The sequence below is a fragment of the Suncus etruscus genome, chromosome 13, assembly GCF_024139225.1.
Source record: "Suncus etruscus isolate mSunEtr1 chromosome 13, mSunEtr1.pri.cur, whole genome shotgun sequence".
Classification (NCBI taxonomy): domain Eukaryota; kingdom Metazoa; phylum Chordata; class Mammalia; order Eulipotyphla; family Soricidae; genus Suncus; species Suncus etruscus.
Genome location: NC_064860.1, coordinates 81,486,412 through 81,513,500, shown reverse-complemented (window position 1 = coordinate 81,513,500; position 27,089 = coordinate 81,486,412). Strand labels below are relative to the sequence as shown.

The 27,089-nt window shown below is 37.2% G+C and overlaps 2 protein-coding genes and 1 pseudogene across 5 annotated transcripts in view; 2 read left to right on the top strand and 1 right to left on the bottom strand.

Moving 5' to 3' along the window:
- ABI3BP (ABI family member 3 binding protein) overlaps nt 1–4,232 on the top strand; it is a 231,699-nt gene extending 227,467 nt beyond the window's left edge. The window contains 1 exon segment of the mRNA XM_049785676.1: nt 3,952–4,232. Coding sequence (XP_049641633.1) covers nt 3,952–4,067 — 116 coding nt within the window. The 3' untranslated portion in view covers nt 4,068–4,232.
- Nucleotides 788–3,099, top strand: LOC126026273 (PCI domain-containing protein 2-like; annotated as a pseudogene).
- A 1,051-nt stretch (nt 4,233–5,283) lies between the features above and the next one.
- On the bottom strand, nt 5,284–25,625 carry TFG (trafficking from ER to golgi regulator). Of its 4 annotated transcripts, none has more exons than XM_049785652.1 (7): nt 25,404–25,625; nt 21,124–21,207; nt 19,310–19,456; nt 18,300–18,467; nt 14,756–14,896; nt 10,288–10,386; nt 5,284–6,098 (listed from the first exon to the last, which is right to left on the bottom strand). In XM_049785652.1, the coding sequence occupies exons 1-7, from the start codon at nt 25,585–25,587 to the stop codon at nt 5,716–5,718; spliced, it is 1,206 nt and encodes a 401-aa protein (XP_049641609.1). In that variant the 5' UTR covers nt 25,588–25,625; the 3' UTR covers nt 5,284–5,715. The 4 variants fall into 4 exon arrangements, with proteins under 4 accessions (XP_049641609.1, XP_049641610.1, XP_049641611.1 ...); XM_049785653.1 differs by having other exon boundaries at nt 5,284–6,095; XM_049785654.1 differs by having other exon boundaries at nt 14,768–14,896.
- Nucleotides 25,626–27,089: the final 1,464 nt, after the last annotated feature.

The following is a 27,089-nucleotide window of genomic DNA, read 5'->3' as shown; positions in this document are numbered from 1 at the left end:
CAACTCAAAAGTACTTCTACTCTTCAAATCTGGAGTATTTATTTTTGTTTTGGGGCCACACTTGGCTGTGCTCAGGGGTTAATCCTGGCTCTGTAGTCAGGAACCAATCACTCCTGGTGGGCTCGGGGACCATATGGGAAGCCAGGGACCAAACCTGTGTCCTCATCCAAAATAAAATGCCCTACCCTCTGCACTACCACTTTAGCCCCTAATCATAGGGTCAGGAAAGAAAAAAAAATCCAGTAAATCTTTATTTTTGTTGGTTTTTTTGGGGGGCCACACCCAACAGTACTCAGGGATTATTCCTGGCTCTGTGCTCAGAAATAGCTCCTGGCTCAGGGGACCATGTGGGATGCTGGGATCGAACCCGTGTCCGTTCTGGGCCAGCCACGTGCAAGGCAAGTGCCCTACCACTGTGCTACCATTCTGGCCCCCAAAATAGTCTTTAATCTAAGTTTCTCTTGATTCTCTTCCTAGTCTTCAAGATTCTAAGAGTCAAGAAAATTTACACTTTAACATATAGGTGACATACATAAATTTCCACTTTAAGAAAACCAGAACTTGAAAGAAATCACTGAAATCACTTTGGAAATCAAACTGACATTATTGCAGTTTTTATGTTACAAAAACAGATGCAATTTTTTCCCTTACAAAGTTAGAAACTTTATTACTATCATAAATGTAAAATATATTTGCCTACAGCTATAGACATACAACTTAAAAGGAACAATTCTGAGAAATGAATTACCACCATAACATGTAAAAGCAGACACAAGATTGGTTAACGATGGAAAAGACTAAAAATTTTAATCCTTATCCAGCAGGGCAGGAAATGACAAGTCAACACCCATGTTACTTGAGAATCATGTAGAGGTTATTCAATACTTTGTCATTAAACCAGTCCTTCCAGTAAATTTTGTTCACAGACACTTAAAAATAGCAATCATGGGCCGGAGTGATAGCATAGCAGTAGAGTGTTTGCCTTGCACACAAATGATCTGGGAAAGACTTGGGTTCAATCCCTGGCATCCCGTATGGTCTTCCGAGCTTGCCAGGAATGATTTCTGAGCGCAAAGCCAAAAGTAAGCCATATGTGCTGCCGCGTGTGCCCCCCCCCCCCCCAAAATAGCAATTGTAGTAAAGAATGACTTAGCAAGGTCTGAGAACCCATAGGAATTTGAAACTTCTATCTCAGAGGAATTGTGTACATATTTTAATTCTGAGTATTTTAAATGTTTTTAATTTAATATTTTATCATTTAAAATTTTAATATCTAAATATTAAAATTTTAATGTTGTATACATATTTTAATTTTTGTTTCTAGAGGATGTGAGTTCATAATAAATTTTTTTCGCAGTTACCAGGGTCTGAAGGAAGAAATTGTGGCTTTTGAGGGAGTTTTGTGGAACCACTGTTTCTGGTGTATCAGGCACAGCTTTTCTACTGAGTTAGGTCCTCAGTAAAAATTTAAAACATTACTGTAGGGTTCTTACCTTCCTTTGTTTCCATACATTTCGGTACAGCACTTTTTCTAAGGCCAGTCCTTCTAAGCTAATACACAGTAAGTGTAAATTCCAGGTAAATTTAGTTGTGCTTGGAACATATGCTAATCCTAATTAGGAGTCTTTCCACTGACACTCTCTAGAACATTCGAAGTTCAAGTATAATTTGGTTGCCAAAAAAAGTTCTTAAAAACTTGCTGTTGACTCGAAGTCTTACTTATGACATTGTCAGTAAGATAGTCTAAATGTTCAATAGATTACATACTGTATTTTTAGAAAACTCAAATATTAAGAATATGTGGGCCCGGAGAGATAGCACAGCGGCGTTTGCCTTGCAAGCAGCCGATCCAGGACCAAAGGTGGTTGGTTCGAATCCTGGTGTCCCATATGGTCCCCCGTGCCTGCCAGGAGCTATTTCTGAGCAGACGGCCAGGAGTAACCCCTGAGTACTGCCGGGTGTGGCCCAAAAACCAAACAAACAAACAAACAAAAAAAAAGAATATGTGTGACTCATCATAAGGATCTATCTCCTTATCATCTTCAAGTTGAGTAAATTAAGGTGGAGAGGCTACATCTCAGAATGCAGAGAGGGTGTGGTGGCGGGTCTGTGAAGCCATTCACAGCAGGAATGGGGCTTCCTGTGCAGAGCTAATGTTGTCTAAGCACCTGTGTGTCACCAACTCCCGGCTGCAGATGGCCTCTCAGAGAAGTGCCAACAGGTCCTGGAGCCACCCTACAAAGAGATGTTTGCTACCAACTTATGTGCATTTACGCAGTGGTCACCGAAACTTCATTGAGGCCTACCAGTGCTGGATAGTCATCGTCCAGTCCTTTCTTTAGGCCTTCCAGACTCACAGAGAACTGGGTGCTGCCTGTCATGTACTCAACAGCACTGGACCTGGGCATCATCGCCAACAGTGCAGATCAGCAGCTGGTGAAGAAGGAAGGGGAAGAAGAGCAAGGCCGGGGACATGCTGGAGGAAGTGGCTGGGCTGCTCCTGAGCTGCTTCCACGTCTGCACCAGTGACACACAAGCTGGCACCGAGACTCCAAGAAGTGGGGCCTGCTGTTCCTGGTGAACCAGCTCTTCAAGATCTATTTCGGGATCAACAAGCTCCACCTGTGCAAGGCCCTGATCTGAGCCCTCGACTGCTCCAACCTGAAGGCCTACAGCTACTGTATAGGTCGCAAAACCATGCTTGACAGTGACTTTAAGTGGAGTACCTGTCATTTGCCTTTGAGCACTGCCACTGCTCCAGTCAGAACAAGAGGCTGTTCCTCACTGACTTGCTGCCCATGAAAATGCTACTGGATCATATGCCCACCATGCAGTTTGCAGAGGTCACACAGGCCCCCAGTGAAGGGAACCTGTTGGTACTATGTGAGGCCTTCTTCATTTGCTGCTGCATCATCTTCATCCTCGAGAAGCTGAAAATCATCCCAAGGGAATCTCTTCAAGAAAATATACTTACTGCCTGGAACGTACCAACTTCCTCTGGATGCTTTTCTGGTGACCTTGAAGTTCATGCAGATGGAGGACGTGGCCATTGATGAAGTCCAGTGCGTCCTGGCCAACCTGATACATGGGGTACATTAAAGGCTGTCTCCCATCAGCAGTAGACGTTGGTGATCAGCCATTCTCGCTATCCAAAGTGTGCTGAATGGTGGAGCCTTGTTTGACTGGTCCCCAGACACTGTTACCCTCATCCAAGCCACCCCCTCTGCCCCTCCTCGCTATGGCTAGTTCGGAGGACATCCCAGGCAACTCTTGATGTCTCAAGTTGTGGGGCCAAGTGTGTTTGTAACTGTTCTGACTCCTCATAAGATATTTCACATTTGAAAAAATAAAGGACTAAAGATTGAAAACAAAACTCTGAGGAAAAGTCCAAATCCCTAAGGGTCAACTATACACAAAGTAACAGAAAACTCTCATTGACACAGAGGCAATACACAAAACCCTGACTCCTGCCCTTTTCACATCACCCTCTCTTAGACTAGATGTCAAGGAGAATTAGGGAGCCTGGAATTCGTAAAGGGGATAAAGCACTTCCTTCCATGCACGCAACAGACCCTGATTTGATGAAGTTCAGAGCCAAGGATTAATTCTGAACATCCATCAGTACTTGTGATATTTAGTCAGCCATAGCTGCTTTAGGAAGATACCAGGTCTATTGCTATCCACTTTCTATATTAGATTTGCTTTTTCAAGTCAATCAAATCTTTCAATCTTGAGCAGAAAGGAGATTGTAACAGCAGCTACGATAGTATTTAAAAGAAAGATAGGTGGTTGGTTCGAATCCCGGTGTCCCATATGGTTCCTCGTGCCTGCCAGGAGCTATTTCTGAGAGACAGCCAGGAGTGACCTCTGAGCACTGCCGGGTGTGGCCCAAAAAACCAAACCAAAACAAAAACAAACAAACGATTAAAATAGAATTCTTTTCCCTTTTAGGTTATTTCAGAGCAGTTCGCCAGGAACCTGTTCAATTTGGAGAAATCGGTGGCCATACACAAATCAATTACGTCCAGTGGTATGAATGTGGGACTACAATTCCTGGAAAATGGTAGAGACTGCAATTGTGTTAAACAAGTGCTCCTTGTTTCATTAGGCCAAAAAAACCCAAAATCATTGGTAACACTATGGTATATGTCACATTCATTTAAAACTGTTATGTTTACTATGTATAAAAGTTTTAAATAGCAATATTAAATGTTAATTAAAAGGTTGCTAAGATATTTATCAGGTTTTACAGTCATTTTTAAGGAAGCAAGATATTGACATTAACAGAATAACATTTTTTGGGAAGCTGGCTCCCTAAGACATGATATTTTAAGAGATCTTTTGTATATTATTTATCATGATGTAATGATGTTTTGAGATACTTTTATGATAAAATTAGCATAAAGTGCACTTTTAAAACTATTAGCATGTATTTTCTTTCTGGTAAATTAATCCCATAAATAATCTTAGTTTAACTTATTAGATCAAATTACCTGCTATATGTAGGGGAAAAAAGGTCCTAATACTTGTGTTTATTTAAACCTCAGTTGCTTAACAATAGCTGAATAGTGTTCTTGAAGCTTTTTGAAATAGCTTTCATGGTAATAGACATTTAAGTATTTACAGAACTTTGAGATACTGTCTGAATTAGTACATTTTACTTTAGCAAGATATGAAATTAGGAATCTGTTATGTTTCAATATGGAAATCTTGTTTTCTACCCATAAATGTAACCTTTGCATGTACTTTGCCAAGCTATCACTTTAAGAATGGTCTTCCTACTATTTTTAATATTCTACTCAAACTGTATGCAGAGACTGATTTTGAAGTCTGAGCACAGCAAAATATTTACAGTAATATATACATAAGACTAAGAGCAAACATAACTAATTGTTTAACCCAACCTGTAGTGAAAATGACTGGTTTTTCTTTGAAATGGTATTGTTTTTCTTCATTTGGGGAGGGAAGGAGAGGAAAAAGTCACCCTGATACCCTTATTTTGAAAGAACCTTTCTTGTGATGACCTTTCAATATGCTTCAATTTTATCAACTGAAAAATTGATATTTTATACTGTACCAACAAGTATAAATCCTGCAATAAAGAGATCTAATTTTTTAAAACCAAGTTCTTTATTTCTGAATGGTTCATCTCCATAAAGTAAATCATTACTCAGCTTTCCTTCAATCTAAGTCAAATGACACTGTTAATATAAGACCAGACATCAAATGTTTCTTGCTTTTCTTTTAATGTGTTAATTCTAAATCAAATTACAAGAGCACAGATGGATTCAATCATGTTTATTAACCTGTCAATGTTACATTTTTACATCTAGCTGTCTTCTCAAAGGGATCTACTTTAGTACATCGTGTTAATAGTAAAAAGCCAAAGTAAGATGGCTAAATTTCAACCTAGCATTTTAATATCCTCTGAACAAGGCAAGCTAGAGAGTCAATCACTTTACACACAGGTAAGAGTAGTGTTCCAAAATAACTAGGAAGCTGCTACATTTAAGCAGGGGAAGAAAAGTTTTTTTTTTGGTCTTTTTGTGTGTGTGTATTCCAGCAAATTATGCTTTCAATTAACAGCAACAATGATATCATTTAAAAAATGCTCTGCCTTTTAAATTTCTGAACTTCAATACAAATTAAAATAAAATAGTATTGGAGTCTTTTGAGAGGCAAATGGTTAGCAGCTACGTTCATCAGTGTAGCTCTCTATCGATAACCAGGTCCGGGTTGAGTGTAGCCCTGCCCAAAGGGAGGCCGGTGACGAGCATAAGGGTTAGGCCCGCTTGGAGGAGCGGTGCCGGTACCTCCAGGAGGTGATGTGAAACCTGGTCTTGGCTGATATGCTCCAGGCTGGCTGGGAGCCATTCCAGGCTGTGAAGGAGGGGGCACAGAATAATTAGCCGGCTGAGAGGTCTGGGTAGTGTATGTTTGTGGCGGATAGTTGCCCGCCTGGTACTGCTGCGGTGGCTGAGCAGGCAGTTGTTGAGGCTGACCAGAGAAGGCAGGAGCTGGTGCCTGAGAAGTCGGTTGCTGACCATATCCTTGGAACTGCTGAGGTTGTTGGGGTCCGGTTTGCTGATTATAGCCTGCTGCAAAGGCAACATACAAAACAAATAAGAGTTTACTTTCCATTTGGTGAGTTTTTCTACAAATTCATTTTATTGTTAGGGGCAAAAAAAAAAAAAAAAGTAAGAAATTTAACAAATTTATTTCCCATTTATTTAACTAGTAAGCTATCATATTTATTTCAAAACCAAGGCATTTTTGAGATAATTTTTCTATCTTCTGAAAGCCAATTTCTATTCTAGAATGATTCCTAGCATAGAAAAGACACTAAATGATAAATGCAGAAATTAACACAAACACTAGTCATTAGCCTGGTTTTGAGGGGCGAGGCCTATTTGACATCAGTGCTAAGTAAAAACACATGATAATGAACCTTTTTAATGAATAATGGTGCTACGTATACATCTTACACTGCTGATGAGATGTCTTAAGGCATATTTACTACAAAAACCAAGCCATACAAAAATGAACATTAAATACCAATTTTTACAGCCTTAAAACCTGATATTTCCTTTTAGATTTGATACCTGCTTTTTCTGTCTTAACAACTTGATTTTTGACTTAGCAGTAACATCATAACAGAAAAAGTATACCAAAGTGCCCCGTAAAAATCAACATCTACAATTCATTATTTACAATGGTATAGACTTTAAAAGGAAAGTTCTGCTTCACTAAAAAAACTTTTATTGCTACCATGAAACACACCTGCAGCTACTTGCAATGAAACCTCTCCATTGACTGGAATCCTGTCAGCATTAAATACCAGATACATAAAAAAAAAAATCATTAAAATATGTACAACCCTGCTCTTAAAAAAAGATGGAATGAATTTGAGTATATTCTGAACTCACCTTGAACCTGGGTTCAAAATTTACTCATGTAAGAAATCTTTTTGACATAGTCCATGAATAAAACTGGAAAAGGTCAGAGGGAAATTGGCAAGCCAGCAAAGTGTCAAAGATGGTCCACTGCTATCACCATCACTTACAATATCCAAGCAGATAATTTAGGCGACTAGTTCCATATCTCCCAATCAAATTCAAGTTAATAGGACTAGCAGGATCAGAAATACAAAGATAATTTGAGAGGAACTAAATGTTACTTAGAGTGATGCCTTGGACTAAAAACATAAAAAGCAAGTTTCTGATAAATAAAAATATCCAATACATTTTACTCATGGTAGCATCTAAATGCTAAAATCAATTTATGATGCGATCTCAAATAGCATACAATTTCTTCTATCTATATAAAAGTCAAAATATTTTAGTATGGGTTGTTTAGAGAAGTAAAAGGATTCAGCTTTTATACTGAAAGTGCCTATATTCGACTGAGAAAAAAAAATAATAATCTGCCTTTTTGTCCTTGACTTTTCAACCGAGTCTAAAAATAGCAAGCTTGTTAAGTAATGCCTGAAGATACTCTTTTACTAGCATCTTTGATTATAATGTGGCAGTGCTTCTTTCAGATTTAAAGCTTCCCTTCCACTATCATTCCTCTCTTGAAAAAACAAAATACAGTAACTAAAGACCAGAAACTTCAAAAAGTGAAACTTCTGTGTTGTTGCTGTTGTTTTTATTTATTTACTGATTTATTTATTTTGGAGGTTTGGCCCATACCTGGCAGTAGTGGCAGGCTTGGGGGAACATACAGGATGCCAGGGATCAAACTTGAGTAGGCTGTGTGCAAAGCAAACGCCCTATTTATGTGCTATTGCTCTGGCTCCAACATTATTTTTTTTAATAAATGGAAGAGTTTGGGCAAGAGATCAATCATTTGGTCAAAAAAACTTAAAATACTCTAGTGTTTTATGGCAAGTAAAATCTTGGGAACTCAAGCATTCAGTATGAATGTAGTATATTCAGAACTTTTCGTTCTCACTCACCATCTGAGTCCTTAAATATATCACAACACCTATGAACCTTAGTTAACTCATTTACAAAATGAGTGGCTACATCAGTAGCCAGCAACCTGGCTGTACTTTAGAATAACCCACAATCCTACAATGATTTTAAAATTTCTAAGCGTAAGACCCCTCATCTGTTCCTTTGAAGTTTAAGTTTAAAGGAATAAGACCCAGATCAATGTGTGACTCAATGAGGCTCTCCTGAAGCAAACTAAAACAATGGGGTGGCAGAGAGGGTTGTAGGTCAAGAAAAATTGGGGGCTTCGAACTTATTTGGTGACCAGCTTGTTTCCCATTCTGACATATCTATAATTTCTAACAAATTTCTTAATTTCTAATTTTTTTCATTTAATGACATCTAAAATAACTAACCTTCCTCTCAATATTATAATGTATAAAATCATTCTAATTTATGTAATTAAAAATTAGCAGCTACAAAGGCTAGAGTGATAGTACAGCTGGCATTTGCCTTGCATCATGGGCATACTATGTAATTCCCTGAGCACTGCTAGGAATGATCCCTGAGCACCAGGTGTGCCACCCCCCAAAAATAGTAGCTAAAGATAGTCACTGTTTATAGTAAATATAGTAACTTCAATCAAAAACTCTTCTAGGGGCCAGAGTGATAGCATAGCAGTAGGGTGTTTGCCTTGTATATGGCCAAGCCGGGCTTGATTCCCAGCATCTCATATGGTTCCCCCAAGCCTGCCAGGAGTGATTTCTGAGTGCAAAGCCAGGAGTAACCCCTGAGCACTGCTGGGTGTGCCCCCCCCCCAAAAAATACTACTCTATGTATTATGTTAAACTCCGATAAAGATAGAACGCATATGATCTAGTTTGAAAGTTGGCAAATGATTCTAAAAAGGGCCAAACAGTAATATTTCAGGTCACAGTATCAGTTGTAGTAACTCAACTATGATAGTGGAAAAGCAACAACAGACAGCACAGAAATGGATGTGTATGGACGCAAAAATTCATTTATAAAATAGGCAACAGGCCAGACTGAATTGATAGGCTAAAGCTTGCAAATTTTTGTTCTAAGATCATAGTTACTTAAAGTGTGAGTTGTAATTAAATATGGAGTGGAGATGAATTCACAAAAAAATTTAAAAATTCACTTTGAAATGAATGTATGATATAGTAGTGGTTTGCACACCTACATTATATATCTATATACTCAAGGTCACATAAAATTTTCTAGGACAAAAGAGATAATCATGAGTGAAAAAAGTTTAAGAAACCCTATTCCAGCTGATGTCATGAAACTCAATAAACAAGAATCCAGGCAAGATTTAACTTAGACAAATAATTTTCTATTATAATGGGAACCGATTCTTAAATATTTAGCTACAGAATACATGTTAATTTATAAATTTAAATATGGAGAATATTCACAGAGACAAAACAAAATACCCAGACTTTATATTAAAATAAGTTCTCAAAAGAAAAAAAATAAAGAGCTCAAAGGGCTTAGAGCACAAGGTTTACATGTAAGAGTACAGGGTTTAATCCCTGTGCTCCCTCCCTTTAGCACTAGAATGCGTGAGCATGCCCACACACACACGTACATCACCACCACCTTCCCCCAATAAAAAAAAAAGCTTAGTTCTTACTTGCCTAAAATACCTATGCAATTCTACTTTTATAGACAGTCTGTGTTAGTACTATATACTTTCAGAAGATTTAAAACCCTCTGTTGCTCAGTTATGTCTTATTTCAAAGATATCTCCAAATACAAGGGAACAGCTTCTATATTACATGTAGGAATAGATTAAGTGTAGGTTATATCTAATGGGGCAATGTGGAGTATTTTTGCAGTGCTGAGTCACCTAAGAAGTAACTTGATCCCATCAAGAGATAGCTTTGTATTAAAACTTTGGGGATGGGGCCGGGAAGGTGGCGCTAGAAGTAAGGTGTCTGCCCTGCAAGCTCTAGCGTAGGACGAACCGCAGTTCGATCCCCCGGCGTCCCATATGGTCTCCCCAAGCCGGGGCAATTTCTGAGCATGTAGCCAGGAGTAACCCCTGAGCATCAAATGGGTGTGGCCCGAAAAAAAAAACAAAAAAAAAACTTTGGGCTACTACAGAATATTACATCTATCTTGATTTAAGTTTCATTTACTCAATGGAAATCCTGAAATGTTACTTTCTAATGAAATATGTAAAAGAAAATTAAATAAACATGATTTCCTCCATAAATACCGCCTTACTTACTATGACAAACCAAAGAATCATGAGGTAAGGCTTCACGATTCATGATGCAGAAACAACTCAAAAATCATAAGCCAACTGCTCTGGACACCTACTCACCTGAATACTGAAGACCATACTGCTGTTGGGGTTGAGGTGGCCCTTGTGGCTGCTGAGCACTATAGCCAGCCTGCTGCGGATACTGCTGGTATATCTGGCCTAAGACATGAGAGGAAAAGGGAAGTTTAAAGACAACAGAGATTCTCAGTCCATTCAAACATACAAACACTGAGAAATAAGATACAAGAATGTTTCTGTTCCCCTTTAAAGTTCTCTAAAGAAAAGAATAATACTGTTCAAATTTAAGAGAGTGGCTGAATTCCAGTAATTAGTGAGCAGTAAATAACTGGTAGTTTCTTTTTAAACACAATCCCCCAAAAATAAAACAAGAGATTATGTTCAGCTAAAGCTCAAAAGAATGGCAAAATAAAATTTAAAAGCTGTTTTAAGGGTCAAAGAAGTACCAGCCAAAAATGTTAAATCTGTAGTGCCAAGTGAAAAGGGAAAGCCTACATTATAGGGGGTGAGAGGAACAGAGACAATGGTGCAAGGAAGCTGACACTGATGGGGGTCTGATGTTGGAACACTGTATGTATGAAACCCTACCAGTGACAGTTATTGGAAATGAATTTGTTTTCACTTCAACTCCTAATTTTACCTTAATTTTACTTTTTAGATTTCAAAGCCAAGGATTTGTTATTGGTACTACTTTTTCCCTTCTAGCTCCCTATATTCCATAAATCAACAAAATCATCCTATTATTTGTCTTCCCCCTCTGAGTTATTTCCTTTGGAAAACAGATTCATGCCCACAATACTAATCTCCTTATCTATGCCATGTGTTAGTAACTGTCTTTTTGCAAGATAGGTTTTAGTAAAGTGCTTTGAAATGTCATACCACAGAAATTCAATGCATACCCAACTATATTAACTCGATACTTCTGGAAAAGGAGCCTCGCTATTAGAGGATAGATGTGGGAGAGTTTTCTCATTTTCACTGTAGATCCTTTCATATATTTAAAGTTTTATCTATTTGACAATAAATTTCCACAAACCCCATTAAGATTAAGTTGAAGTACTCCTAGTGGAACTTTGAACCCTATTCTTTAACAAGTGAAAGCACATATTTGGAACATTTAGTCTTGAAACTGTCATTCTACAAAGTTACACACTTACCTAGAACATTATTTAAAACAAGAGAAAAATAGATGTTAGCTCACCTGATAAGAGCCCCTGAAACTGCAATCATGAGCATGAGAGAGAACTCAATGGGCTAGAGAACAAGATTTCCAAGCAGGGAGTCTAGGCTCAATTCCCAGCACATGATTCCTCCATATACTTGCACCTGGAATGCTCCCTGAGCACTACCAAGTGTTTCCCACACTCCAATCTCCAAGCTATCATATCCAAGCTATACTTTTATCTCCCTATTTCAGACCAATCGACTTCAATTCTACTTTTGTTCCAGTGTTAGCAGTTGTACTCTGGTGCAAAGTTGGCAGAGAAAGGTTTACTGAAGGGGTAAGAATTTCTTCACAAATCCCTTATTACCAAATCTTACCTACTAGTTTCAATAACTAACTTTCACATAACGGGAAACTTCACACAAAGGAAAACTCACACAAAGGAAAACTTCACACAAAGGAAAAAGTATTACTGAAGGTTATTTTTTTCTTCCAGTTTTTGGGTAACACCAGCAACAGTAAGCTCAGGGCTTACTCTTGACTTTCTGTTCAATGACTAACTCTCGAGGGGCTCAGAACTATTTAAGATGCAAGGATCAAATCCTGGTCAGCAGCATGCAAGGTAAGCTATCTCACTGGCTTCTATTACAAAAGATCTTGATACATTTTAGGATAATTTTTCCTTTAATATGATCCATAAGTTCAATCACTTGCTTCTTCTGATACTTAATAATTCACTTGTTACTGAAAATACCTCATACCACCAATACTGGGCGACCTTTTACAAATAGAGCACCCCCTGGAAATATGCTTAAAGTGGGATATGTTAGTTGTTTTTCTTCTCCAATTTTTATTTAGATATTGGTATTTACAATATTATTAATAATAATTTCAGGAATACAATAGCCTAGCATCAAACATCTCTAAATCATTGTTTTACGATCCCCTCAATAATTCCATTCCCCAATTCTCTTGGCCAACTCAGTTCTGAAAGGCAACTCCCAAAGTCTGAGATCACTGGATGCAACTGTTATTCCATTACTATGTTTCTTTACATTCTACATACAAGACAACATTCTCTATTTGTCCCTCTCCCTCTGATTGCAGTCAGCATGATATCCTCTAGTTCAACAAAGCAGCAAATTGCGTGATTTCATCTTTTCTTACAGCGGAGTAGAATTCCATTGTGTATATACATGACATTTTCTTTAGCCAGTCATCTGTTCTTGGTCACATGGGTTGTTTCCAGATCTTGGCTAATGTAAATATTGCTGCCATGAACATAGGATTGCAAATGTCTTCAAAATAATTTTTGGGTAGGTGCCAAGTCAAACTGCTGGTCATACAGAAAAATTCTTAATTTTTTTTTTTTGAGAAATCGCCATACTGTGTTTTCAGAGAAGCTGAATCAAACATTTCCATCAAAGGTAGACAAGGATACTTTTCCCCACACATCCACGCCAGCACTGGTTGTATCTAATCTTTTTGATATGTGCCAATCTCACTGCTGTGCGGTGATATTTCATTGCTGTTTTGATTTGCTTTTTCCTGAAAGTGACAAAAGGCACTTTCTCATACAGCTATTGGACATCTATGTTTTCCCTAATATGCATGAATAATTTACAAGAAATATTTTAACATCAGGAAGAAACCTAGGAGACTTGTAATTACATAGCATTATTTTTGCACAACTCTAAGGCTATCAGTGAGGTAATATCCCTTCAGTGTCTGCTACCATAAGTGTGTATCCATTAGTTCCCTTCAAAGATCTATTTTATATGCTGAGTTTTCAAAACCAAGGACATTGATTCAAAACCACTGTTTTGTTCCAATAAAAATTAAAAGGTTCAAAGTTATTGATTTACAGTGAAAACTGTGAAAATCCATAAACTAAATTTCTCATCAAGGACATCATTTAGAGAAGGAAAATTTGATTTAAGATGCAATGCTTGGAAATTGACTATTATTCAGCTATAAGAAAAGATCAAATCACGAACTTTGGTGCAACTTAGAAGGAAATAGAGGGTATTATGTTAAGCAAATTAATTCAGAAGGAGGACAAATATTGAATGAGATCACTGATATGTGGAAGATAGAGACAAAACAAGAAGAAAAATACTAAACTATGACAAATCCTTGGCATTAGAATCCAAAATCAATTATAATGGGAGAATGAAAGGAAGAGAACTATCAGACCAAAGGTGACAAAGGGACATTGAAGGGTCAGGGGCTCCATACCATAAACTCCAATAATACTCTACCTAAACTATAGAAAATTTTAATTAAATAAGTAAAACACACTACGTTTATAAAGCACACTGCTTCGTCCAAGTAAAGAGAGAAAGAAACAGAGATCAATTTGCGTGTAGAAGACCTGGGTTTCACCCCCAAAACCACATGGTCCCCCGAGCATAAGGTAGGATCCAAAAATGAAAAAAATAGATGTGTAAAAGACACTGCTTTTACTTTCTACAAGAGATATTGCTAACAACACAAAAATATAAAGCACTAAATTTAAGTGATGTTGATTCTAACCTCCATTTTATTTTATTTATTTACTTACTTATTTTTGGTTTATTGGCCACATCCGGTGATGCTCAGGGGTTACTCCTAGCTATGCACTCAGAAATTGTTCTTGGCTTGGGGGACCATATGGGATGCCGCGGGATCGAACTGCGGTCTGTCCTAGGCGCCGGCAAGGCAGATGCCTTACCGCTTGCACCACCGCTCTGGCCCCTCTTACCTCCATTTTAAAAGATTTTTGAATCACAAGCTAATAAAATAAAAGGTTCTAGAACAGGGGTCTCAAACTTATGGCCTGCGGGCCGCAAATGGCCCTCCGTACAACATTTTGTGGCCCTGCCCTAGAGGAATCTTTTCTTTGTTTTGTTTTAGTTCTTTGGGTCACACCCCCCGATGTTCAAGGCTTACTACTGACTCTGCACTCAAGGATCACCCCGACTTTGCCTCCTGCAGCCTGCAGGTAAATTGAATTTGAGACCTTTGTGAAGGAAAGAGATATTAACTAAAATGTCAACTAAGTTTCATATGAAATGAATAACATCTCTCTCTTTTTTTTTTAATTCCTATGGTCTCCACTGAACTGTGACTGGTATGAATTATCCTCATCTTTTTATTTGCTTAAATACTTCAAAAGTATCTTCCTTTACAATAGAAGTATGCTTGACTATTTTTAAAGCCAAAACGTACCATTTATAAGTAAATCAGAATTGTTCACATCTATTCCACACTATAAATACATATATAAGTTTACCATTACCAACAATGCCATAATAAAAAGACACATGTGCACATGTACACGTATGTCCTAAAGCTCTATTTTACCTTCACTCTGACCTGCTTGTGTCTGAGCTCCTGGATACGGTGGCTGTTGCGGCTGAACACCAGGCTGGTGAGCTGCAGATGAGGAGGAAGCAATGCTATCAGGTGTTCCTGAACGGTCTTCTGCAGGAGCACTAGGTGGCCCTGTAGAGTCAGGAAAAGTCAGTTTAGTTTCTAATCTAAGGCCTTTCACCACCACGACCAACTTGTTAACATTGTTTTTAGGCAGACTGAAAATAAATACTATTAAGTATGAACACACATGCAATCTTTTATGTTAAACATACATATTTCCTCTTTGTCTAAGCTCTTAAGACAGAACTGGAAATCTTTCCTCTATAAAATGTAGAGCACTATATAACTTCCCCTGCAAAAACTAAAAAATAATCTCTGCAATATCCTCTATATTATGCAGGTTTTATTCAAGAGTATCATTTCATCCCTCCATGTTTTTTCTTCACTATCCATTAATCAAGTTCAACACTTTAGTTTGGTAACCAAGATCCAGCCATTTCTCCAATTCTTCCTTTCACATGTGCTCTTCAGCTAAAATGACAATATATTTCTGCCTTCATTTATTTCAATGTTCCTCCTACATATGAAAGTCTCTCATTTGCAAATAAATATATTATTTTTTAATTCATTTATAACCCATTTCTAGTAAACCTTCACCTATATTTTTCTACTTATGAACTTCTATGGAAAATTATGAAAATGGCTCTTGTCAACTTATTTTCTCTATAACTAGGTCCTATCTTTCCTCTTAAGACTGAAAGGTTTCCTAGTTGTCTGTTTTCTGATTCTTTTTGTTGCTCTCACAAGGTCTAGCATTTTTACACTGGGAGTCATTCAAATTCTTCCAGAAAAATGTAAATGAAAGGAATATGCGGCACTTCTATAACTATGGCAATTAAAAAAAAAAACAAAAACCTGAAAACAACTGTACAGATTTTACTCCTTTTTGTTCGAAGTGTATGTTTTGAAAGCACAGTTCTGGTGCGAAACTGCCTAGATTTGAATCCCGAAGCTGCCACTTACTAGCTGTTTGCATGTTATTAGAGCTCTTTTTGTGTATCAGTTATGTGTATCGGTTTGTGTATCACCTACATTCCTCTCCCCACCAAATTACTAAATATGGTCACAGTAAGGACTAGGAGTTAACAAGGACTTTTATCAACTGCTTCTAAAAGTGATAAATACATACTCTACATCAGTACTACTTAACAACTAATAGACTTTTTTCCTGAAAGTTAACTCCTAGCTTCTAGATTGGTATTCTCCAGAAGTAGTATGACTAGGTTGCATACCTGAGAATCCAGGTAGTCACAAGAATCTAAATTACTTTAACAGTTGTAGTGACAGAAGTCAAACCAACGAATCTCTAAGAATAAAATGGATTAGTCCCATGTACCACCATTTTACTGATAAATATCGACACATATATATTTAACCTTTTTTAAAATTAAATCACCATATTCATTGCAGCACTATTTACCATAGGAAGACTCTGGAAACAACCAAGATGCCCTTCAACAGCCGAATGGCTAAAGAAACTGTGGTACATATACACAATGGAATATTATGCAGCTGTCAGGAGAGATGAAGTCATGAAATTTTCCTATACATGGATGTACACGGAATCTATTATGCTGAGTGAAATAAGTCAGAGAGAGAGAGAAAAACGCAGAATGGTCTCACTCATCTATGGGTTTTAAGAAAAATGAAAGACATTCTTGCAATAATAAATTTCAGACACAAAAGAGAAAAGAGCTGGAAGTTCCAGCTCACCTCAGGAAGCTCACCACAAAGAGTGATGAGTTTAGTTAGAGAAATAACTACATTTTGAACTGTCCTAATATTGAGAATGTATGAGGGAAATGCAGAGCCTGTTTAGAGTACAGGCAGGGGTCGGGTGGGGAGGAGGGAGATTTGGGACATGGGTGATGGGAATGTTGCACTGGTGATGGGTGGTGTTCCTTTTATGACTGAAACCCAAACACAATCATGTATGTAATCAAGGTGTTTAAATAAAAAAAAAAAAAGAAAAAAGAAAAAAAAATTAAATCACCATGAGATAGTTAAACAGTTGATAGCTAAGTTTCGATCAATAAAGTTCCAATATTGTTTCCTTCACCAGTATTCATTTCCCACAACAAATTTCCTTGCCTCCCATCCCACCCCATCCAACCCCACCATTGCCTCCATCAATCTGCTTCTATGGCAGACACTTTTCTTCTCCTCTTTTCCCTTTTCTCTTTTTAAGTGGTCTAGAATACTGCTGCTTAAAGGGGTATCGTGCATATCACTTTACTTCCTTTCAATTCCAAGTTCTTGTCCGGAGTGATCGTTTTCACATTGTCATAGTGGTCCCTTTTCTGAATTAACTGCATTTCCCCCAACCCATTTTAATTGTCTTTGGGTTGTATGCTCATACTATGTTTTTTTAAATTTCCCACAGATGAGTGCCATCATTCTAATTTAATTTACTCAGCATGAAACTCTCCATGTCTATCCATGTATAAACAAAATTCATGATCTCATTTGAATACTCTTTAAACCCTTGTATGTTACCTGTTAATGAATGCTACTCCCTATCCTATTACTTGACCATTCTTCCCATAACCACATTTTCTTATTATAGCCAATTTTTCACTACCTCACACCTGAATAGCACTAAGTATCCTGACATTCTCACATGTCTTTATTCCCAATTCAACATATAGGGTAACCAGAATAAAATGGTCTTACCAACTTAATGTGAGTTCTACTAACTATATACCATGGCACATAATATAATCGACATTTTACACCTGATCTTATATATAAATTACTTTCTCGGTCTGAAATTTATAGTTATATTTCAATTTTTCTAATTTAACATGAGAGAATGAGAATGACATAATTAAAACCATGTTCTAAATCTGAAATGTGGTTGAATTTTTCTTTACAATTGTTTTTTAGGGGCCAGCGAGGTGGCGCTAGAGGTAAGGTATCTGCCTTGCAAGCGCTAGCTAAGGAAGGACTGCAGTTCGATCCCCTGGCATCCCATATGGTCCCCCCAAGCCAGGGGCAATTTCTGAGCGCTTAGCCAGGAGTAACCCCTGAGCATCAAACGGGTGTGGCCCCCCCCAAAAAATTGTTTTTTAATTGAGGTAAAACTGGTTTGTAACATATGAATGTTTTGCAGGTATAATACTACACACTTTTATAAATGTGTTAGACCATCAGAACCACCACCAAAATACCAATATTCCTCATGGACTCTTTCAGAAGTACAAACTCCTGGTTTTTAATTTGAATAAAGAACTTCTGAATCAGAAAAGGAAGATTTCCTGGCATGGAAAAGGGAAAGAGAAAACTTCTCAAAGTGCTAAAAGATCAGAATCTATATCACCCAATTGATGTTTTATGTTAAGTACATCTATGCAAGTAAAAACTAATTGAACTGAATCCTTTATGATTTGTGCACCTCACCACATTCTAGTTAAAGAAGGGAAAAGAGGGAAGTTCAAAGGAGGAATGAAAATTCAAGGGAAAAATAACTTACCAGAAACTTGATCATCTGTTAAGCCAAATGCTGACATGACATTTTTATTGATTTCATCTTGGTTTTTTAAAGGATCAAAAGCTGACATACTTGCTGCCATAACCTGAGTAGATTGTTTTCCAGAAGAATCAGAAGCAGCAGGCTTTTCTTCCCTGCCATCCACGTTATCTATAAAAAGAATGAACAAACATGCTTCTGGGCCATCTACATTCACCAAAACTTAAAAAACACAGAAAAATATGACTGTACATAGTGTAAATTATTAAGATCATGTTTGAGTACAAAAATAAATAGAATTTAATCTTTTCTTCATACTTATTGGTTTGAGCAGAAAGTTCAAAAAAGAAATGAAAAAATTACACTAGTTATATCTTTCCCTAAGAATTATTGGATGAGGAAGTGGGAAATCTAAATCCCATTACAAAGAAACCCTATTTTTTACTATTTGTTCTGAGTACACTGACATTATCATATCAGATCTATTTTGGGCATCAACACTTTCTAATGTTGTATCTACTAGTATATTAGCTCATTTTTTAATAATTATTAAATTACTATTAGATATAAATCTCTAACCAACACATTAAACACCTTTAGTTTGATGTCTTTAAGTACTTACTACTCATTAAATTATTGATTTAAATAATTAAAGATCAAATGATATACCTAGGATTTGCTTCAAAACCATATGAAAGCAGTTAGAAAAATTGTGAAAGTACAATGACAGATACCTGGAACTATTTAAATTAGGTATGAGCTCATAGGTATCCTTCTAATGAGTTATATTTCTATTTTTACATGTTTATACTTTACCATAATAAGTATTTTATAAAAAAATGTTAACATTATAAAAGTAATTTAAAACCATGTTTTACTTAAAGGAGAACAAAATGCCCAATAGGCATTTATGCATGCCTATTTGATAAAGAAAAATAATCCAGTATCATTTATATTTTACACAGAAACATGAGATTAAGATAGTTAAAAAAGAAAAAGCAATCACAAGCTACCATTCTCAGGAATATTGGTGGAAGGCCCTGGTTCTCCAGGTGGTTCCAAACTATCCAAAAGGCGATTCACTTTATTTCGAAGTTCTATCAATTCTCGACGAAGGTATTTCACCTGACTTGATTCAAGGGGTCTTGGTTGGCCGTTAACTGGAATAAAATGATTCATTTACTTCAAATTAGAAAATGTTTCTGTATCAATATATCAACACAATTATATACAAGATAAATATTTTTTAAAGTGAAACAAAAGCAAATATATTATCTATCATTGTTTTCTGAAAAATTCATTTAAGAATTCTGTTACTCTTAAGGAAAAAAATTAGATCTAGATCATATTAATATTTAAAAAAGTTCAAAAGAATTCAACTTAGTAAAACCTATTAAAACCTACATGATGCTTTAATTTGCTTTAAATTGAAATTGCCTATCTTGAGGGCCTAAGAGAATGTTCAAAGGGCTAATGTGCATGCACAGGGCCCTGGCTCTGAACCCTAGCACTGCAGAGCCTTTGGAACACTAGAGTATAGCTTCCAGTGACCCCAGAATATTTCAGAAATTATGTATCTCCAAAGGATCAACCTGTTTTACATTATTCCTTCATAGCCCTAAAATATTAAATTAACATCTCATCTATATAAAAATGTTAGGTGGTACCTGATTAAAAGAACAATTATCCCTCTTGCCTTTGACCTAAAAAGAGCCAAAATGTAGCTGGTCATGGGCTAGGGTGTGCTAAGTGAGCTGAGCACACAAAAAACATACTTGAAGACTGATCCCAGGCATTTCATAGGCCCTGGGAACCAACAGGAGCTGAGGAGAGACACTAAGCAACTCTGGGTGTAGCCCCCAAACAAAAACAAAATAACTGGTTAAGAAAAGCGTAATATATTTTTAAAAAGCAGAACATATAATTACATACATTCTTTGCATGACCCTAACTTGATTTCTAGCCCCACACAGTCCCCAACACTACATTCCTGCATAGTTGGATTGTCTCTGGAGAGGGAGTACAGGTTAATCCCAGCACTACAGGGCCCAAGTTATATTTTATCCTTGTCACACTTCCACTAAACTGCACAATGACTGAGAATCAACATGAAGTGCCCTTCTGTCAGAGTTATGGTCCACCAGAGTTACACCCGCTTGTCCTTGGAGGATGTCAATGTTTGGGGGTGCATATGATGCTAGAGTTTGAAAGAGTCCACATGGGCAAAGAATGTACACTTTCCCTTGTACTATGTCCCTGGCCAAGAAATTAATAGTCTTAATTATCAGCTAAGGAAAATAAATTCAATTATTAAAAGCTTGAACATTACTAGAGACCGGAGTGATAGCACAGCAGTAAGGTATTTGTCTTGCACGCGGCTAATACGGGATGGACCCGTCAATTCTAAAAGCATTTAATATTATTACTTAGAAAATACACATAATTACTTAGGACATCTAAGATACTAAGAAATTTAAAACAAACCTATTTCTATTAATCTGAAAGATATGTAAGTAAAGTCTTTACAGTAAAACCTAAATAATTCAACAATTCTGATCTGACTACATTAAAACAACAATGTTCCACTAAAGACAAAATTGAATTGAAAAACAAAAATTAGTATAAATGTAATTCTTAAACTTTTATCATTTTCTTGAAACATGCATAGCCAGAAAGCTTTAAGCAATCTTATTTCTGAGAATTCCAATGAACATCAGCAATTCTGAAAAAAACTATTTAATTTTATCTTTAAAAGAAATAAAGCCAAAATTTTCCTTAATTAAAAATATAAATACAAGAGCAAATTAGAAAAAAGTTTTCCACTTACCAAATAATGTTAGTTTCAGTATCCTACTGCACTGAATTGCAAAGGAAAGGTCAGAACTATCAAAAATTGTTATGAGGTCTCCATCTGAAATTTGAAATAATGAGAAATAAATCTTAGATTTGTATTGGAATAAAACAGAAAGACCTGAGAGACAGCACAGAGGTTAGGACAGTTACCTCTGATCCAGCCACCTAGTATCAATCACATATGGTCCCCTAAGCATAGCAAGAGGTCATACCTTAAAACAAAATCAGGAATAGCCCTTGGCCACTATTGGATGTGGTCAAATAACTCAGACCCTCACAAAAAATAAACTAGGATATACATTAAAATTAAAAGATATAGATCACAGAACATCATTAGAATTTCTCATAAAAACTTGAGCAAGCATTATTAAGGACATAAAAAAACATTTACTCAAAACCATGCTAAATTAAATTTACTTTATTACTCCATGACAACTTATTATGTCCTTAGACTTCAAAACATAATATATTTAAATGCCTGTTACTAGTTATCAAATTGAGGTCCCTGGTATTATCACATATTGTTTAAAATATTTTCATTTTCCTACATGTAAAAGTATTTATCAAAAGAAACAAATTCTTGGGTCTGGAGAGAGAGCACAGCAGTAGGGCGTTTGCCTTACATATAGCCATAGCGAGCCAGGAAGAACCTGGATTCAATCCTCACCAGGAGCAATATCTCAACACAGAACCAGGAGTAACCCCTGAGCAATACTGGGTGTGCCCCCCCCCCATAAAAAAGAAACAGATTCTCAAAGTTTGAATTTTAATTCTAAATATAATAAAACATCACTGACACAAATAAAAGGGAAAAATCATTTAATGTAAGAGTAGCTAAAAATGTTGAAAAAAAGACTCCTGGGGGCCAGAGCAGTGGCACAAGGTATAAGGTGTCTGCCTTGCTCATGCTAACATAGGACGGCATCCCACATGGTCCCCAAGCCAGAAGTGATATTCTGAGAGCACAGTCAAGAGTAACCCCTGAGCATCACCGGTTGTGGCCCAAAAACAAAAAAAAAAAAAAGAAAAAAGACTTCTGGAATTTCAGAATGGATGGACAGGTGAGTCTTTCATTTCTGATGCTAAGATAAAAATTATCAACTCTGCCCACCCTCAAAAATTATTCATTTTACACTCTAGTCTGAGGTTCCTGAGATCCCAATGATGAAAAACACTATAATCAGCATTATCAATTTTAAGTTTCAAGAAGTTTCAAAGAGCTGGGAGAAAGGAAAAAAAATCATGTTCCTTGGAAAGCAAAAGCAAAATAGCAGCCATAGGCAAGTAGTTGATCAAGTTTTGTGAAGTTCATTATACACATCTGGCATGGTGGGAAGTTTTGTCCTAAGGTAACAGAGAGACTGCGCCAACTTAATCAACTACAGTAATTTTCATACTGATCAGGCAGATTCATTTTGAACAAGGATGGCAGAGGAAGTCATAATTGAGCATGATCATGTCTTTTCTTCTGCAAAACCAAACTCATTTCTTCAAACAAACATATCTAATTTTCAAAGTCAGTGATCCAACTGATAAACATATCAACACATTCTAACGTTTGTCCTACAGGGGTTACATACCCCTGAGCCATAGCCCCATCAACACATTTTGAATTAATTAAGTATATATGTAAAAAGGAGGGAAAAAATTCAATCAAAGAAGTCTTATGATTTCGACAACATAGAGTGTCTCCAATGTCAAGAGCTTCACCTAAGCTGGCCTCCCCGAGACTTTGGTAAACAATACAACACACCAAACACTTAACAATGTCATTTAAAAAGTTGAGTTTCATAACTAGATGTGAGGGATAAAGCTGCAACAACTAACTGGAGACCTAAGTGAACCGTCCACAAAGGAATGAGTGCCCGGGTTGAGCCGTAATTTTCCAACACATTGGCCGAGAGAAGGGGAGTATAAATAACTGATAACTAAGCTGACATTATCTGCAGGTATATTTCAAAACCCTTCTCTTCTCTAATATATGATCTAATAGCACAGAAAATCCATTTTTGCAAGTTCAAGGATAAAAAGATACTGTTTACTATTTTCTTCCCTAATTTAGAGTACAGTTATATCTTTGACTTAAGTGTCTAAATTTGATCAATTTTCACCTTAATTTGATCAATTTGTTCCTTTTCTGTATTTGACCACTCATATTTTCTTTTTTTCTTAAACTTTAGTGATTGATTGTTTTTTGGGCCATACCCAGTAGCACTGAGGGTTACTCCTTACTCTGCACTCAGAAATCGCCCCTGGCAGGCTGGGGAACCATACCGGGAATTGAATCGGGTTCCTCCCGGCTCGGCCTTATAGGCAAAGCAAATGCCCCACCACTACACAATCTCTCCAGCCCCACAATCACTCATTTTTTCAAAATTCTTAATTTCCCTCAGATACTTTGCTCTTACCACTGACTTGGCAAGTCTTAAATAAACTAGTTAACCTGGCTTTCTCTTAACTCCCATATTTTTGGGGGAGGCTAGGGCCAGCGAATTTCATAAAGATGGTGTCATCTTTTAAAATGAGGAAGGGAGAGGGGCAGGAGAGGGAGAGAAGAAAAAAATTTAACTGGGGGTGGGGGGATAGACACAGGAGGAAGACTGGACACCAGCGGTGGGAAACGTGCACTGCTTAAGGAACAGGTGTTGGAACACTGTATGACTGAAACTCAAGCATCATTAACTTGGAAACTGTGAAAAAAATAAAAATAAAAAACTCTCAAAAATCTAAAAACCATTCTTAGCTAATGAAAATTGTTAGAAAGTGGCTGATCAACTAGGGACTACATTTTCTATTTCACATGCAGCCAGTAGGGTCATGTAACTGGTAAGCAAAAGGATATGCAGTACCTCTAGTCGCAAGAGTATAATCTCCCAGATATTCCTCTACACTAGCTTTATTCATATAACATCAAGGGCCTAAATGAGCTTGTAAGACTTTGTGAAAGTATCAGACCTTCTGTGAGTCAGAGTCCATGAATAATTTCTTGAGTATTAAACAACGGAGATTTTAATATGTATACTGAAACAGATGGCCATGCAAAATCCATCCCCATAAAACTGTTTTGTCTCAAAAACTGCATAGTGTGCATTATATTAAAATTTAAGTATAATTTATGGGGCCGGGCGGTGGCGCTAGAGGTAAGGTGCCTGCCTTGCCTGCGCTAGCCTTGGATGGACCACGGTTCGATCCCCTGGCGTCCCATATGGTCCCCCAAGCCAGGAGCGACTTCTGAGCGCATAGCCAGGAGTAACCCCTGAGCGTCACTGGGTGTGGCCCAAAAACCAAAAAAAAAAAAAATTTAAGTATAATTTAAATATAAATTTATAGTACCAGACATAAAACCATGTACATAGTTTTACATGCTCTTAAAACACTATCAATATAAAGAAACACTGGTTTTAAACCACCTTTCCCATACTTAAGCATTATTAAGAAATTATTTTCTATACAAGTAAAAAGTATATAAAAGCAGAAAAGCACATATAATGAACAAACTGTGTACCGAATTTTTTATTTTTGGTTTTTGGGACACACCCAGCGTGGAGCTCAGGAGTTACTCCCAGCTCTGAGCTCAGGAATCGCTCCTTGCAGGCTCTGAAGACCATATGGGATGCCAGGAATCAAACCTGGGTCCATCCACGCAAGGCAAATGCCTTACTGCTGTCCTATTGCTCTGACCCCTGTACAAAACTTTCACTTAAAATCTCATTTGAAATCTCCTTCAAATAATAAATCACCATTTTTAATAAGTGTTTTTTGGTTACGCTCAGGAGTTACTCCTGGTAGGCTCGGGGGACCATATGGGATGCAGGGATTTGAACCGGGATCTGTCCTGTGTTGGCCGAGTGCAAGGCAATCGCCTTACCACTGTGCTATCACTCTGGCCCCTATATATCACCATTTTTAACATTAAAAAATGGTCAAAATAAAAATTATAAAAAAAATGATAATTACATGAAAATCCCACTGAAGAAAGTGGGTTCTCAATTACAATGAAAGAAAAAGAAAATTTTTTTGTTCTGATAGTTCAATGAGGACTGGACAAAAAGAATATAGAATCAAATTTAAGATCTATTATCAATTCTGGAGAGACAGTCTAGGAGGTAAGGAGCACACTTGTTTCCCAGCACCCCATCTGGTTATCCAAACACTGCCAGCAGCAGTGAACCCTTGAGCACAGTGCTCTGTGCATTGTGGATATGACCTTCTTTCTCCCACAATGAGAAGAATTATCTTCATAAACACTCTTACCTTCATCCTTATACTTTATTGTAACTTCATCATTACTCAGAAGCTTTCCCCTAAATACTCGTTGCATCATTAGCACTAATTCATCATAAGTAATATCTTCATTGTGAATGGGAATTCGTCGAATATCTTCTCCAAGTTGGGCTTTGATGATTAGTTTCCCACTCAAATCCAACTGTCCATTCATGGTGGACTCCAGGATGGTCTAGATATGCAACTCTAGAAAAAAAAGACCTAAAAAAAAAAAACCAGCTTTGATGATTAAATAGCAATAAAACTGAAAAACTACCTTCTTTAAAAATTGAAATCAAAGTTTTGGCTCTCAAAAATAGTTTTCTATTTCTGAGTGGAGCTATGGTATTGTGGGCAGGGTGTTTGCCTTTTGTGTTCTCAACCAAGGCTCAATTCTCAACACCCCATCTAATCCTCTGAGCCTCTAGGAGTGATCCCTGAACTTCTAGAGAACCAGGAGTAAACCCTGAGAACTACTGATGGGGGGTGACCCAAAAGCAAACAAACAAGAGCGACTTGCTTCAGAGTGGCAATTTCAATCTTAAATGATTGGAAGGTAACATTGTTACCCCCCAATTTTATTTATTTTATCCTCCTTATCTGATGTCACTTTTAACTTACATGTCTAAAAACAAGCTCCTATCCCCTACGCCTTTTTTTCCATTTTAGTTCTGAGAATGTCTTTCTTCTAATTAGTTGCTAGGACTTTAAAAATCTCAGGAATCTGGGGCCAGGAAGGTGGCGCTAGAGGTAAGGTGTCTGCCTTGCAAGCACTAGGTTTGATCTCCCCGCGTCCCATATGGTCCCCCCAAGCCAGGGGCGATTTCTGAGCGCATAGCCAGGAGTAACCCCTGAGCGTCAAATGGGTGTGGCCCAAAAAAAAAAAATCTCAGGAATCTGAGGGTGATCTGGCTGCCACATCTGTTATCCCATTAATCATGAAGGTTGACTCAGATGACCTTGCTGGCTACATGGATATCCCCTTCTTCCTTTACAGATTCACCTGTGCCCTTCTTGAAACTGCATACTTAAAGAGTACAGCCACAAAATGGAACTGAAATATTCAAAATAATCATCTTGGTTTCTTTTTTCCTCACAATTTGTATTACCCTTCAAGCCACTACTTTCTCTCCTTTCCTATCACTGCTAATCAATCTAGAAGCACTATCTTAAAAATATCTCTAGAATTAAATCCCTTCAGTGATTTAACTTCATTTCTATCAATATGCTCTACATCAATATGTAGTCCAAGCCTGATTATTGCAAAGGAATCCTAATCAATCAGCCTGCTGTTTAGCTCTCTTCCTATTTTCATCTATTAATTGTGTAATTTAGTAATTGTGTTCTAATAAAAACTAATGCCTCTCTGTTTGAAATCATCTAGAGGATCCCTATCTCCCCCTTTAACAGTTGGAACTACAAGGTCATGAGCTGGTGTCTGGCCCCTGGCCAAGTACTTAACCTCATTACTTGCCTAGCTCTCTGGCTAACCTGCTCACATCCACACTGGATACTGTCTAACTCAGCTCTAGGCTTTGTACTTTTAATATACATCTCCCAAGATTCAGATCTCAAATCAAATACTAATCGCTCTCTCAGAGGCTCTTCCTGACGGATATGGCTCCTCAATCAACTTTCTTTACTCAGCTTCATTGTTCTTCAAAGCATTTATCACTA